This window comes from Amborella trichopoda, chromosome 6, assembly GCF_054954075.1.
Source record: "Amborella trichopoda isolate Santa Cruz 75 chromosome 6, AtrichopodaSantaCruz75HAP2 v2.0, whole genome shotgun sequence".
Classification (NCBI taxonomy): Eukaryota; Viridiplantae; Streptophyta; class Magnoliopsida; order Amborellales; family Amborellaceae; genus Amborella; species Amborella trichopoda.
Genome location: NC_142341.1, coordinates 45,373,019 through 45,388,956, shown reverse-complemented (window position 1 = coordinate 45,388,956; position 15,938 = coordinate 45,373,019). Strand labels below are relative to the sequence as shown.

At 35.0% G+C, this 15,938-nt stretch overlaps 1 protein-coding gene across 20 annotated transcripts; it reads left to right on the top strand.

Annotated features, from left to right (window-relative positions):
* Positions 1-3,937: 3,937 nt before the first annotated feature.
* CSK (chloroplast sensor kinase) lies at positions 3,938-15,178 on the top strand. 20 transcript variants are annotated; one of them, XR_002282203.2, is made up of 11 exons: positions 3,938-4,505; positions 7,984-8,154; positions 8,431-8,748; positions 9,133-9,198; positions 9,295-9,363; positions 9,468-9,560; positions 12,268-12,506; positions 13,038-13,311; positions 13,525-13,587; positions 13,755-13,803; positions 14,574-15,178. XR_002282203.2 is itself a non-coding variant. In XM_020671950.2 (10 exons), exons 1-9 carry the CDS (start codon positions 4,083-4,085, stop codon positions 13,800-13,802), a joined length of 1,701 nt encoding a protein of 566 aa, XP_020527609.1. In that variant the 5' UTR covers positions 3,938-4,082; the 3' UTR covers position 13,803; positions 14,574-15,178. The 20 variants fall into 20 exon arrangements, 7 of the variants coding, with proteins under 7 accessions (XP_020527609.1, XP_088724787.1, XP_088724786.1 ...); XR_016056827.1 differs by having other exon boundaries at positions 13,034-13,311; XR_016056834.1 differs by having other exon boundaries at positions 3,944-4,505; positions 9,321-9,363.
* The last annotated feature ends 760 nt before the right edge of the window (positions 15,179-15,938 follow it).

The following is a 15,938-nucleotide window of genomic DNA, read 5'->3' as shown; positions in this document are numbered from 1 at the left end:
ACATTACTTATGTCAATCGCAAAAGAGGCATCATATATGGGGTCCTTTTTGTGCGTACCTTTTGTAAAAGATAAATAATCTCATTGTATACTTTCCCTATATTTTGGCATTAGAAGTTGGGGATCGAGCCATTAGAAGGGCGGGTAGAGAGAGAAAGTGAGAGAGAGGGCGAGTAGAGAGAGATGTAGAGAGAAATTGAGAGATGGGAGTAGAGAGAAAAAGTGAGAGAGAAATGTTTCCACGTGACTTGAAAAGGGCATAGGGAAGAGTGAGGAAAATGACACTTTTGTCTAAATTTTATTGACTTTTCGACGAAGGGAAATATAAGGATAAACAGTGTTAGGGTTTAATGTGTGATATAAAAAGTATTGAGAGATAAGATGTCTAAAAAGTTGATTTCAGAAAAATAGGGTATACATAATTTTCTCTAAGATTTTTTACAATAAAATAAATCAAAATTCTATAATTTTTCAGACTTGTGCAGCTTTGAAGCAAAAAAATTTTAAGGTTTGAGGGGGAAAAGCATTTGCTAGGTGATGTGCGACATAATCTTTCCAATTTATTAACAGAAGCCTCAAAGCCTAACTTAGATTGTAAAAGAAATATTTTCCCAAAAAAACTCAAATCAAGTTGCAAAAAAAATTATTTATTTATAATAACACTGGAATAATCAAATTGAATTTCTTGTAAAACATTAGAGTTACTTTCCTTGAATTTAACATCACTCATCACATGATAGTTTAAAATGCAATACTTGTAACAAACCTGTTGTATTTATATAGAATATTCCCACTTAAGTCAGTTGTGGAGTTCAAGAAAATTAGGTTTTTGTACGTTATTTGATGTACCACTTCATTTATGGTCTCTATATTACAAATGGACTTCGGATACAAAATTTCACATGTCAGTGATCTCGACCACCTTGATCATGAATATGTAAAAGAGAGAGAGAGCCACAAAATTAGTAATTTTTTTTCACTATTTACTTGCTTTTTTGCATATTATCAAACTTGCACCATTTTTGGAGTTATAAGCATATGGGCTCAAGCAAAAGTGTGTCGTTAATGGTTTAGGAAGAGTTTGATTGGAGTGCGTCTCAAGAGGCATGGATGAAAATTGAAATAATTAACTTTGGTTTTAGGGACAAAATTATGTAAGGATAAAAGACTCTTACAAAATCATTGTGGGGATTAAAACATATCAATTAGCGTTACGGGCATGTTCGATTTTGAGAAATTGCAGCTTTAGATGCTGCAACTTCTAATAGCACTTCTCGTAGCACTCGCCTGTTTGATAATTCGAAAGTGCTAGAGTGAAGAGGCAGGAACTTTCTCTACCCAGAATTAGGAAGCAGCAAGTCTGGGAAGTGGCTCCTTCATGCAATGTTTCAAAAAACTTAAAAGTGGTTCTTCCTTATTATGGACTGCAATGTGCATAATTTTTATTTTTTTTTGTATTTTTAAAACTATGATCCAGGTGACTTTTGAAGGGTTTGTGGAGCATAAGCAAAAAAATAATAATCAAGCAAAGCAAAACTGCCAAAGTAGCCTTTTTAGGTGGTATTTTGGTTATTTTTTATTTTTAAAAATATTGTTTTGTATTTTCTAGATGTGCGTGAGGCCTAGAAGAATGGATGCCTAAATTTCAGCTCATTCCAATATATATAAAAATATAAGAATCAAATATTTAGACATGTGAACTACAATTGAAAATATGTCTCATCTTCATTCATTTTTTATTCTTTCCTAGTATCAAATCGAGATAAATTTTGGAGTATGTGTGGACATTATTCATATGCCCTAATAAAAAATATAAAACAAATTAAAAAAATAAACCAAAATACCTCTTAAAAAGTGTATTTCTACAATGTATGGATGCTTATAAAAGGGTGCGGTTTCTAATATTAAATAATCCAATTAAGGCGCACCTCCAAATTTTATCAGAACATGTAATTTTGCTGTAAAAAATTATTCGAATTATCTTAAAATCTATTTTCATATCTAATTAGACAATTTTAAACTTCAAAAATAGTTAAAATCAAGGAGATCTATAAACATATGAAAATTTTGAAAATGGACAGCCTAGATAATGTGTTGCAAGATACACTATTTTTGAGACTCAAAACATTTTTTTTTTTTATATATCCATACATCTCAATGTCTAGATGATCAACTAGATGGGTTTTCAACATTAATCCGATAGATTTTTGAGGTGCATATATAATTCTACATTTTAAGGTTGCAACCTTATATAAACTTTTCCCTTTTGAATATATGTTTATATTTTATATCCGTACATGAGATTGATATGTATGGATGCCTAATTTTGTAGATCAAACATATTTAAAAATAAATAAAAATATTCTGACATGCACTTAGCCGTCAGTTTTATGGTGTACTATAATAACATTATTTTTTCCTTTTTTTTTGGTGATTTAGACCATCCATTTTGTCAGACTTATTGTGGATAACCTATACTTTTAAAATCTCCTGCATTGACCTCTCATCGATGAATATTTCAATGAATGATTAAAACTGGTCAATTTCTTAATCTCCAAGTTTATAGAATTTAAGGTTTAATCAAACAATTCCTAGACTTAGTAGAATTTCAAACAAGCTATCAAACACACTATTTGCTAGTTCATGGCATCAAAAATCTTGTTTCTAGAAGCCTAGAACTTTCAGCTTTCAAGAAACTTCTACTTTTCAATTATTAAAAATGCCTAAAGAGGTCTAATTTTTAATTTTTGTTTCACGCAAGCAACTTCTTACAAACATTTTTTAAAATAATTAAATTGCACATATTCAGGGTTGAGAATTTCAATAAGACCTTAAGAAACACCAACTAATGACGTGGGTGCCTTGCTTATATTAGGTGGCTGAAATTATGAAAATGCCCTACTTGTTCTACGTTCACAACCTTGACCAGAGGGACTTGAGCAATTTTTAGAAGGTGTGGTTTTTATAAGTTTGCACATTAAATAATCTAATCAAGGCGTACCTCCAAATTTTATCCTAATATGTAATTTTGGGTATAAAGAATTCTTAAGATTATCTAAAAATATATTTTTATATCTAAGTAATAAAATTTTAAATTTCAAAAAAGATTAAATTGAAGTAGATCTATAAACATATAAAATGGACGGTCTAGATAATGTGTTGCATTTGACTATTTCTAGGACTCGAATATTTTTTTTTTTTTCATATTCATGCATGTCAATGTTGAGATTATCAATTAGAAGGTTTTTCAACATTAAAACAACATTTTCTGATTAATTTTTTAGGTGCATCTTTAATTCTATATTTTAAGCTTACAACTTTATATAAACTTTTTATTTTTTAAACATATTTTTGAGAAATTTATTAAAATATCTATAAGAGATGAGCTAGTTAGTATTTAATCAGTCTTTTGATTTACTTTCAAAATGTCCATCAAAAGACACATGGTCATGAGTTGGAATAGTCGTAAATCGATGAAATATTGAATAGTTCATCTTTTATAGGTATTTTAATAAATTTCGCAATAGTTGTTGAGAATATACTTGAGTGAAGTTTAAATTAAAAAGTAATTTATAGGGATCTTTTGACCCATTTAATATTCATTTAAGATATTTTGGCTCTTTAAATGATATTTTTTCTAAATTTTAATAGGCGCAATTTGTATAAGCCGTTAAATTTAAACAATTAAAATAAAACGTACCTCCGAATCCTATTCGAGAATGGAGTTATGATACCCATACTATAAAATTTTAAACAAAAAATAATGCAGATTGAGTAATAGGTTGAAATCTTTTTCCTCTTCCCTTCTCATACATCTTCTGGTTAATGTTAATCAATTAGATGTAGTTTATCGAAAATTTCAACAGTTAACCTGTAGGCCAAGCCACGTGGACCTCTATCCACCATATGTTCAAACACACGCGGAGGCTGCTCTCTCTGTTAATTTCAACACGTGCGGGAGCTTATCTCCCTGCTCTCTCGTATGTTACACGTGCGAGAGCTCCCTCACTTCAGTCTTTTTGAAGCTAGAGGCGATTCACCCTCTCTCTCGAGAACACTGAGTTGAGCTCTCTCGTGTATTTCATGGCGCTCTCTGCAATAAACCCTTTCTCTTCCCCCTTCAAAAGCCTAATTCACGCCCCCCATTCATGCGGAAATAACTCCCTTAACAATCTCAGACTTCTGATAAACCCCAGAGCTTCAAACCACCGTGGCTCAAGCGGCATTAAAGTTGGCGAGGGAGCTCTAGAAAAAGGAGCAAATCCTAGACAAGCTCAGAGCTATGTTACCCATGAGGATTCAGAGGATGAGGGCCTGATAGCTTCTGCCATGGCAGCTGCTTCTGTTATTCGCAAGGCTTCGAAATCCCCTGTGGAATTCATCCAGAGGACTGAGAAGCCGTCAAAGAATGAATTAATGGTTTCACCTAGTGAGGATTTTCAGAGGCTTTGTATTGAGCAGCTTGGTTTGTTCAGGAGAATCGTGGGTCGAGATGTCGTGTTGTCTGTGAGTTCGTTGATTAGGTTTTTGGTGCCATTTTTAACGTTCATTGTTGCATTTTGTTGTGTTTATTTTGCTTTTCGACAGTCCGGATCTTATTTTTCTGATGGGTTGTGTTTAATGAAGTGAATGAGTGGATTAAACACAAATAATGAGGCTGTTCTCTTTGTTTCTTTTCTACTCATGCCGTTATATTTATTGATGTTTTTTTTTTGTCTGTTAAAATTACAATATTGCACACAGGAATATGCAGCAATTGCTAAAGCATGTGGTTCATCAAAATATAGATAGAAGAAAAATGTGGAAAATTTGAATAGATATTTGGAAATTTGTGGAGTTAATAAAGGGGTTTGGAGATACGGGTCATATTTAGTTTATCAAATTATGCACCTTTCGTTTCCCATTTAAGAAAGAAACAGAAGTGAGAATTTTAAAGAGCTTCATTGTAATTTGTGTGGGTCAGTGCATTGAAATGCTTCACATATCTATAGAAATTTAAGTGTGAAATACAGAATTATAAGCACAAAATATTAAAGAATCAGAAAAGCAGAGTTGAAATGTGGGCCTTGTTAATTTATTGAAATACTGCCCGTTTTGCTCACAAATGAAGAAAGAAAGCTAGCATAAATTTTAAAGTCAGATGGAGATTTAGAACAAAAGAACTTAATACTGGAAAACTAACAAAAACATATTAAATGAATAAGAAGATTAGACAGATATTATATATGATGTTGTAAGCTTGGTTGGGGCAGACATAGACCAAAAATGCAGATTTAATTTAAGGAAAAAGTAGTCCATGTTTGTGCTATTTAACCACTTGATATGTTTAAAATACCTGCTTTTAGCTTCTAATTTCCCTTGCATTGGTTTTTCTGTGCCATTAGTTTGTACTGGAAAGGAAAGTCAAATTTGTGTGATCTTTACATCCAATTTCCTTTTCCTGAAGTAAATTGGCTATGTTTCACTTTTTTGAATCAAATGGTGATGGATTTGCATTGAAATTGATGTTTTTGTTGCATCCAACCCTGCTTATGTGATTGAGGGCAAAAATTTTTTTATTTATTCAATTTAAAGGATTTTAGTTTTAGGGTTTATTTTAGATTTTTTTAAGTTTTTTGGGATTATAGGGTTTTTTAAGTTTTCTTCATTTGCTATTCATGAGTACGGTTCATGATTATTGTTCACATGGGTATTTTTGGAATTTTGATTTTGTTTAGGGGGCATATGATATGTTTACAACCATGTTCTTTCTCTGTTATTATTAATTTCACTTGTTTAAGGTTCAGAAAAGGGTGGATTTAATTTTTCACCTTTCCTTCCTCCATCAAGTGGTATCAGAGCATGGTTCGAGGATGGTTGGAGATTGCGATGACTTGTTGTGGAGATCTTAGCCATTGGGATGCCGATCTGATCCTACTGCACAAGGAAATCAACAACTTGATGGAGATGGTTACATAGCTATTGTTGCACAAGTGGGGCCAGCAATAAAGTGCCCCAAATAAAGAGGAATCTATGGGGATAGATCCAAATTGTGAGGGTTATTGCGGAGAATGGTGTGAATAAGAGTCTGACTCAGAGTTGGAGCGGAATGATGAAGCTGCCTTCAACCACCCATTCTATGCACGCGCTTCTTGTTAGGAATCTCATGTTCGGGAGAATAAATTATGGGATTTAGTTTATCTACATGATTTAAAGGAGTACGAGGTTGATTTTGGTATAGGTCGTATCGAAAATCAGCCGGGTGTAGGTTGGGATCTGCCACCAATTTTTGATACATACTTAGATAATGAACAAGATCTTGTAAGAGATCCAATCTATCTTGATGATCAAGATTACATGGGTGAACCGATCTTTCATAAAGAAAAAGATGAAGATCTTAAAGATATCAAAGAGGTGGAACATTTAGAAGATTTAGAGCATTGAAATTAGTGTAGCACAGAAGAAGTGTGGCTGACTCAGAATCTACAAATTGTGGCCCTGGTTTAAGAAAGTAATGAAATAGATGTTGAGACTAAAGTACAAAAAATTGGGTTTGAAGTTTCCTACATGATTTCAATGGGAGCTAAAGAATAGCCAAATTTGATTAATTTGCATCGATTTCTCAATATACATATCATGATCCATTTCTTGAGAAATTTTTTTTACTATGAATAATATGTATTCCAACAAAGAAGAATAAGGTTGAAGAAGGTGGTTTTGACACTCAATTCATCTTAGCACACTTCAAATCTCGAGGACGAGTTTTCTCCAACCAGGGGAGAATGATGAAGGGCAATTTTTTATTTTATTTTATTTTTATTCAATTTTAAAGGATGTATATTTTGATTTTAGTTTTAAGGTTTATTTTAGATTGTTTAAGTATTTTGGGATTCTAGGGATTTTTATATTTTCTTTGTGGAAACGAAAAGCAATCCACAAAAAACGAGAAAGAAGAAACAAACACAAAAGAAAGAGACAATCAACCACAACGCAAAGATATATGTGGTTCGGCAACGTGCCTATGTCCACCGGAAATTAGAGCTTCTTTACTGACAATGGAGAATATGGTTACCACCTCTGTCTTCCTCACTCCTCTCCGTTTTTATCTAATTACAAAGAGATCTGTGTTTTTCCCTTAATCCTTAACTTTGGATGAACCCCCAATCGCAACGATATATATCGAGTCCCAGATAGATGGTACAAACTACTGAAATACCCTTGTACGGATATATATCAAGTTTCAGATATATCGAATCCCATGTACAGATATATCCGAATTATATTCTTTATTTGCTAATCATGAGTATTATTCATACTTCATGGTACTGTACATGGGTACTGTTCACATGTATTGTTCGCATGGCCATTTTTGGAATTTTGGTATTGTTTAGGGGTATTTTAGAGTCTTAATTGTTTACTTGGGTTAGGGGTTTTATAGGCTTATAAAAGGTTGGATGTAATATTTTGGAAGGCATATGTTATGAAAATGAATTTTATCTATGAAAGAAATAAGTTCTTCTTGTAACTTGATTTATGACCATGTTATTTGTTTATTATTACTGATTTTAATTGTTTAATGTTCAAGAAAAGGGTGGATTTTACTTCCCACCTTTTCTTCCTGCATCATTCTTTCTCTATCCTGGGTAAAGAAGGTTTAAGAATAATGATTGTGCATTGATGATTCACTCTGGAGTCTAAATTCACAAATAGAAAGATAGAGACAGATCTCAACTGTATCATTGGTTATCTGTCTTGAAACTTATGATTTATGATGCTTCTTTGGATCGATTCTATTTTTGCTTGTACGATCCCATGATTGCCTGTAAATGAAAGACAACTTTTCTAAGCTGTTTTCCGTGGTAGAGAACCCCCCTTAGAAACCTTTGCACAACGACTGTGATAGTGGTTTTGCAGTTCTTTGGCATAGATCGAAATATCTTATGCTATTCTTACTTTCAAAAAAAGTAAACGTAAGAAGATGCTCACCATTTGCATTTGTGCTTAGGTCTATGTACGGCCTGCCGGTAGCTATGTGATGGAACGATTAGAGCTACACCGAGTCATGTTGTACCCTAAGATGAACTTAGATGAAAAGGCTGACATTGTGGTCATAATTGGTACCTTTGGTCTTCCAAGTGGACTACAAACAGCTGAAGCGGCACTTTCTAATCAACAAGTAATGCTGTTATCTATCCTATCATATTTACCAAATGGAAATGTGTACCATAACCTACGGATTCTGAAAAACATTATTAGTCTGTTGGGTCATCACTGTCCTATTGATGCATGGGGGATGATGGAAAGGGAGTGTGCCCTACCACAACATGACGTGACTCCAAATGGTGGGTTTTTCTCCTTCTCCGTTACCATCCATCTATTGACTGAACTGTGATGACCCTTTGGACTATGGCTTTTAGTTTTTACTTTTTCTTAAGTTTGATTGTCCTGGTAGGTGGAAGAAATTCCAGAATGTAGAGCTTTTGTGTTGCCCATGATGAAAGATCCTTTTCTTGTGGGACTGCTTGTTGCTGAATTTCCAGTGATGGAACTGGGAACATACGTGGCGGAACATACATATGATTCACAACTATCTATCGGTTCTCCCAATGAGGAAACTGATGGCTTACCTTTGTGGACTGATGAAAACCGATTAGAGGTGGGGCCTTTTGATAAGGACTCTGTGAGAGGCTTTCATCTATTCACTGCTGAACAAATTTCAGCAGCTGTTGGAGTATCTCGTTCTTTGGCGGTGGCTTACGTCATGGATCAGGTAGTGTATAATATATTTTATTGGGTTCTGAAAGATAGGCTCTTTCATGTAAGTGTACATGTAACTTTTTTTTAGAACTATCAGTATCTTCTATGACAAACACACCTACAATTCATACTTTTAAACATTAGTTTTGAAAATTTATAAATTTTTCTTGCATGATTTTGGGGGCTCTTTTTGTACTCTTAGCCAGTGAGTCTCCAGTTTTTTCAGGCTTACTTGTATATGCACTTGGGTTGACTATTTGATTGACGAGTCTGTCAGCTTTTTAAGGGCTCCTGTGTTCGGATTCATCATAGAACCTGCTGGAATATTGTTGGGAACTTAATTTTCTACTCTTCTATTCTTGCTTGGGATTGCTTATTTCCATTTCCTTCTTTACAGAAAGCGGTGTTACTTCAGCAATCTTCTTGGCAACATAATGTTAGAATGAGCAATCTAATTGAACAAGTAAGATAACAATAAATAGCGTATAGAAATTCTTCCTGTGCATTTCCTTTGCTGAATTTTCTATTTCTATATACATTCTTTTGTATCATTTAACAGATACGTGATTCTCTTTCTAGCATCAGGATTCTTGGCAATATGTTGTCGGTTCAGTTAAAGAAGAGTGAGGTTGTAAGATTACTTTTATAGTTTCTTTCCTGGGAATCCATATTTATGATCTGTGTTTAGCGCTGCATTTCTTCTTATTTAAATTTGTGAATAATTTTCCACAGATCTCATATGATGTAGTGGAGGACATACTTGTACAAGGTGATCGTATGAAAGATACGTTAAAACAGCTCCAGGATGCTGTCTATCTCACAAAGGTTTGTATGATATAAAATATTTGACAATTGAGGCAACTATTTATTGACCTGCCATGCTCAAGGTTTGTATTCTTCAATTTCCTTTTCCAACTGTACACATCCTATAGCTCTTACTGGTTAAGATGGCTTGTAGTGAATATTTTCTCAAAGTAAGCATAGTTACATTGGGCTCTGATTTTATGGAGTGTCATCTGTAGGTTTTCCCAAGAGAATTGTCGTCTGTAGGATTATAGTAAGGTTTTAAGTTTCTTATATTAAGTGAGTTTAATGTTCTTTTGATGAGTTCTTTTAGCTTCAATTAGATTTAATACAGTTATGTAAGTTTTAAATCATGGAAAATAGAAGATACGCTTATAGAAGGTACCTCATGTAGGACCCTCTGTTGAAAAAGTCCTGTTGCCGTCTTCCCTAGCACTGTTTTTCCTCTCATCAACTCCCCAAGATTACTTTTACAATAGAATTAATGACAAAAGTGCGCGTCTTCAATGAATGAATAGAAAAATAAAACAACTTCGTGCCTATCTCTCTTCCCTGTTTTCTTCCCTCTGAGCCTCTCTTCCCTGGCTTTGGGTCAGACATTTTCTCCCATTGCTCTCTCTCTCTCTCTCTCTCTCTCTCTCTCTCTCTTTCTTTCTCTCTCTTATCTATCTGTGTATCTATCAATCCAAAACCTCTGTCATTCCTTTTCCCCAATTCCAATCAACCCAACTTAACATTCTAACCAACATTAAAGAGAAAGCATGGCTCGGGGATTGGCTCTGTAAGGTGTGTCTGGTGAACCTCAGGAGAACCAAGGTTTCAAAGACCTTGTGTTTGTCACGTTTAAGGCCTGAAACTGAGTTTCAATCTTGGCGGGAACTTTCAAGTTTTGGGTTGGAAAGTGATCGGAAACAGGGGAAGAGTGGGTCCAACAACTAGGATTTTGATGAGAAATTGGCTGAAAAACATCAAGGACTGAGCCATCACAGAGCTTTCCCATTGCCTGAGAATTTGGGGAATGGAAACTGGATTATTTGGGGGTTTGATGAAATGAGTGGATACCAAGAAGAAGAAGCTTGATTTTTGTTTTTCGTTTTATTTACTACTTATTTTTCATTTTTTTATTTTTTCGTGAATACAATGAAAGGTTGGGTTAGAATGTTAAGTTGGGTCAATTGGAGTTGAAGAAAAAAATTGGTGAAGTTTTGGAGAGAGGGAGAAGAAAGATGTGAGAGGAATGGAGGGTGGTCTGAAGAGGATTACTCATTGCAATGAGGAAGAGAGAGAAACCCTTAAGAAATAAAGAAGGAAATCAAAGACATGGAGAATGTTGAGTGTTAATATTAAGAGAGATAAAAAGAGCAGGAATAATAATGAATTGGAGCTCAGGAGTCTCAAGGTGTAGAATAATGAAGGGTAGAGGATAGAGGTGCAGTCAGCAAGCGCTAGTTGGCTATGCTTTCTGTGAACACCTCCTCGGCAAAGGGAGAATGAAAGGCATAAATGGGTTAGTTTCCAGGAAGATAGAATTTAGCAGAACCAGAGAAGGTGGAGAAAGTCTGAAGAATCACACGAGAGAGAAGTTAGAGAGATAGACGAAGTTGCCCATTGTGAATGCAGAATCATTCAACAATATCATGAACCAGCCTGACATTTGCAAAACCCAACCTTCATTTGATCCAAAACTCACATAACGTCATGGTATTATTCATTCGTTCTTCTCTGTTTGCATTTCTTTTTCTTTTTTTTTCTTTTTATTTATTTGGGTTTACTCTCTCTCACCCACCCCCGCAGGGCGCCCAAGAAAAAAAAAAAGAACAAAGAAAAACAAAAAAAGACCCCACATCAAGGGTCTCTCACTACTACGATGAACAAGAAGAAAAAGGGCTCAAATTCTTTTCCTTGATTAATAATTCAAGGGAGGGACGAAAGCTTCTGTGAACAGAGAAGAAAGCATGGAAGAGTGGCTTAGAGAGAGAAAAAAATGGGGAAAAGGGAGAGGCACAGTTTATCCTTTCATTGAAGAAGGGCATTTTGGTAATAAATGCCATTGTCCAGTAACATGGGGGGTTCATGAGAAGAAAAACAGTGCTAGCGGAGGTCCTATGATGGAGTATCTATAATATATGGGGGGCAATATGTAATTTTCCCTTAAAGTTTTTGAGTCATTCCCTTAAGTGTTTTTCAAATCCTAGTCAATAAGACTTGGGTGCTCTTATGTGGCCGAGTGCACAGTCAGCAAACCGTGGTATGTTTACCCTGCATTGATTTGAGATTGAGAAATTTGTCACCTCATGAAACGATGCCAGTATTTTTTCCTCTGAAAGAAGGTAGTGAATTCTGTGCTGAATGTATTCATCCAGCTAAACTATGTCTAAAACATTGGGTATGCATTTCATGTTGAAATAGAACTAGAATGTTACTCTAATTTGTGCATGATCAAGCATATCTATGCTTGTCACCAACTTCCAATATGTGGATGAATGCTAAAAAATACTCTAGCTGAATGTGGTCTCAGATCTTCTGTTATTTTAGATTTGATATCCCATTTTTTTATATGGTAACAACTGGAGAGATTTGCAATTGAAATGCTTCTTATAGTTAACATGAGTTAGAATTTTGTTATGAAGTCCCATGGACCTTCTTTTCGCTTGCTAATTTCCTTGACCTACATGTGGTCATTTTTTATTTAGGACTTGATTTGATGACTTGTTTTTCATGCTACCAGGCTAACATTGTACGTTTTAATGAAGACATGCTGAGTAAAGTGCAAAGAATTCATTCAAACTTTGGCCATCCAGAAATCGGGTATTCTTACTCAGGTGATATCCTTTCAAGTAATAGTACGGATCATGCTAGTAAAAAGAAAGGAATGGATTATACATTTCCTCCGAGTTCTGAATTGAAAGATTTTGAGATCCCAATGCCACCTCTTGCTCTTGCTGCTTTACAACAACACAAAATTAGGTATGGCTATATTTGGTTATGTATTATTTTACAACGTATTGAGTAATGGCTTCATATCTTTGCACAAATTACATCAAATGTGTATAACTGTATAAGGCCATGTAAGGATCAATTTTTTGTAGTTCAACGACAAAGATCACCCTTTATATTCTATGCCAACGTTTGTTCAATACCTATGTCGACAAGCCCAGCGAAATTCCTCTTTGTGAGTATACAGGAATCGTACATTAACACGCGGGCATTTTAGAGAGAGGAGTTTTGGTGATCTTCCTCATGAGTTGATCGCTTGGCATAACAAGTTCTGCATCCTGATTGTGGGATAGAACTTTGAAAGCTTAAATCCATTATTATTATTATTATTATTATTATTATTATTATTTTACTTTGAAAAGACTGAATTGCACCTACTAAGGGAAGAAAAGTGACTTTCTTTGCATGAGCAATATACACCTCTTCAGCATGATAGTGTCCAAAAGACTCCAAACATCTGAGGTCCTTTTTCACTTATATTGGTGTGTCTCTGTTAGGTAGACCTTGCAATGTCTCCAAGGTGTTGGCAGAACTGGTAGGGGCTGCAGATCTCTTAGTTAAGATGCAGCAGCGATCTCTGCTCCTAAGAGAATTCTCAATGCCATTGGAGGCTGCCATTGAAGAATCTGCTCTTCACCAGGCTCTGAGCAATTTGGTCGAGGGCGCATTGTTGCGTACACAAGTTGGTGGCAAGGTTGAAATCATAGCCATTGAAGCACCAGGGGGTGGGGTTCTAATTGTTCTTGATGACGATGGACCTGATATGCATTACATGGTAATTATGTCTTCCCACCTTTGATTCTTTTAAGTAATTGCTGGAGCTTGTCTTTTGCTGATAAAAATAAATTACCTGGATTGCATGTTCCTGGGATCAGCTTATGCTCTTTTTTATATTTTTTGATGCTTTGTGGGCATAATAGTTTGAAGTTGTCAAATAAAATTTTCAAACTGTGAATTGACCATGTTCTTGGTTTTTCTTTTTATTGAGATACCCTTGATGCTGGTACCAATAAAAGAAGCTGTGAAATACCCATGTTTCTTCTAATAATTGGTAAGTTCTCATGAGTGATGAAAATTCTACTGCTCGTCCTCTATAATGTCAAGGATACCCAGCTTAATGTGTATGCCATGAATATCCCATTCTTATGGAGCTTTTGTAAGCATAGTCTCTTTTTTTCTTTCTTTTTTATGTCGTTTTTCAAAAATTTGCCCTCTCAGGTCGGGACTCACCAGAGTCAGCTCAGATTGGAGACCTGGCAAGTCTAAGGTAAAGCATTGGATTTTCCCCGAGGTGGCTAATTTTTTAAAAGAAATTAGCCATTTCTTTGTTAAAAGATCATGGGTCTGACTAGGGACTCACTTGAGTAGGACTGGGTAACTTGGGCTTGGGACCAAGCCTGTGTTTATAACCACTTTTTTCCTTTTGTATTGTAGTTTCCCAGTAAGAAAAGCCTTCCCGAGCATAGTGTTGACAGAAATCCTGCTTTCTAGAGACCTGCACATTGCACATGGACATTGATATTGTTTCGAGTTGGTGAACCCCCACCCCCCAAAATAAACAAACCAAAAAAAAAAAGGAAAAAAATCTGACATGAGCATCCATCCTGTGGGCTGCCTGATTCCTTTTTCTAACTTGTTTACATTTAATACAGCATTTTAACATTTTCAGAAAAAAAGAGAGTTTTTGAAAGACCCAATCGGGAAACTCTTGGTACGTTGTACTTTTCATAAAAAATAATGAAAAGACGATTACTTGTCATTCTTGAAATGAACCTTGTGGTGTGGCATATAGCCCTTGAGAAGAAAATGAGCTTTTGTGTGTTTTGCAAGAAATTGTGTGACAACTTATCTCATGGAAAAAACTCAAAACATGTGTTCTTGTATTTTTTTAGTCAACAAATGAGTCATTGTCTCCTTTGCCTTGAGGGCATATTTTTCTCTTGGGAAAATTTGTTCATTTCTCAAGATCTTTGGGAACATAATCATTAGTTGTCATGGTTCTCTATGTTTTTCATTCTCACTTCCATTTCTTTGCAGACCCAGATGCATTCTCTTGCACCCTTTGGAGCAGAGCTCTCATCTGTAGGCAAGGTCGAGGATAGCATCACTTGGAACTTTGTGGCAGGACTAACCGTGGCTCGTGAGATACTTGAGAGTTATGGTTCAGTTGTTCGAGTTACTTCACCTCGTTTACCTAATGCTATTCTTGGAGCAGGAGGAACAAGGATAGAGTTATGGTTACCTGCTGTTCCATCTGATTTCACGGGGTTTTCTCGACCAGAAAAGCAACAAGATGCCTAATTTTGAAATTAGAAACCAACTGCATTTTCCTACCCTGAAGTCACTACAGGCTAATTCCAGTTCAATAAGTGTTCTTGTGTCGAAAAATGTTGAAAATGCGATTAATTGTATATGTTTATCATAATTGTTGTTTATGAAGGTGATTAATGAACATTAGAGCTTCTGTAAAAGCAAAAATCGAAGGAATTGATTCATTTGTCCAGCAACAAGAAGTTATATCCCAGTCAGGGGAACAAGAGGTAGGAGAAGCTTATTGTATCAGTAAACAGATGTATGTTAATCATAATTGTTGTTTTATGAAGGAGATTAATGAACTAATAGAGCTTATGAAAAAGCAAAAATCCAAGGAATTGATTCATTTGACCAGTAACAAGAAGTTATATCCCTGTCAAGGGAACAAGAGGTAAGAGAAGCTTATTGTATCAGTAAAAATATGTGTCTTACAACTAATTTGTTTTGGATCAATGGAATAATTTTGGGAATAAAATGTTATTGAGGATTAGTAAGCTCTAAATGTGGTTTGGATTTTCTTGGGTTCCATAACTTCCTGCTATATATATATTAGATCATTCAAGGATAATAGCTTGACTACTAGTTTGGATCAGTGTTTTAAAACCTGGGGATTTTTATCCGAATCGCGGATCGGGATGGGAATTAGTCGAGACTGAACTGGTTTTGTGATGGTATAGCTCTTGGCCCTAGACCCCCCTAAAGCTCTCTTTATATATTTCGTTTTCTCGTTTTTTTTTAAGTTCATCTAATATTTTCTCATGTCTCCCTTCAATCTCCATCCCGTAAACATCTATTTTAATTTTAATTTTATTTAATTTATTTTTTTAATATTTTTCTAGATCATCAATTGCGATTTGAATCGCTGATCCACCAACTCGATATAGATTTCTCTATAAATGATCCACTCCATCCAGATTTTGAAACACTGGTTTGGATAGTTTTTGGTGCAGTTTTATAGGTATTCTAAATGGGTGTGAGACTTTTTTATTTTTGACTTAGGTGATATGTGTTTTGAGGACCAATTTAGTTGGAAGCATAATGGACTTTTAAAATGGGGTTCAGAATGGTGACTTTCCCAGAGAGAGAGAG

Excerpts from the sequence above, each read along its gene's own strand:
- CSK (XM_020671950.2), top strand. The coding sequence starts at position 4,083 with ATGGCGCTCTCTGCAATAAACCCTTTCTCTTCCCCCTTCAAAAGCCTA. Across the intron at positions 8,749-9,132 it reads TGGCTTACGTCATGGATCAG|AAAGCGGTGTTACTTCAGCA; the intron begins GTAGTGTATAAT and ends CCTTCTTTACAG. Across the intron at positions 9,364-9,467 it reads TTCAGTTAAAGAAGAGTGAG|ATCTCATATGATGTAGTGGA; the intron begins GTTGTAAGATTA and ends AATTTTCCACAG.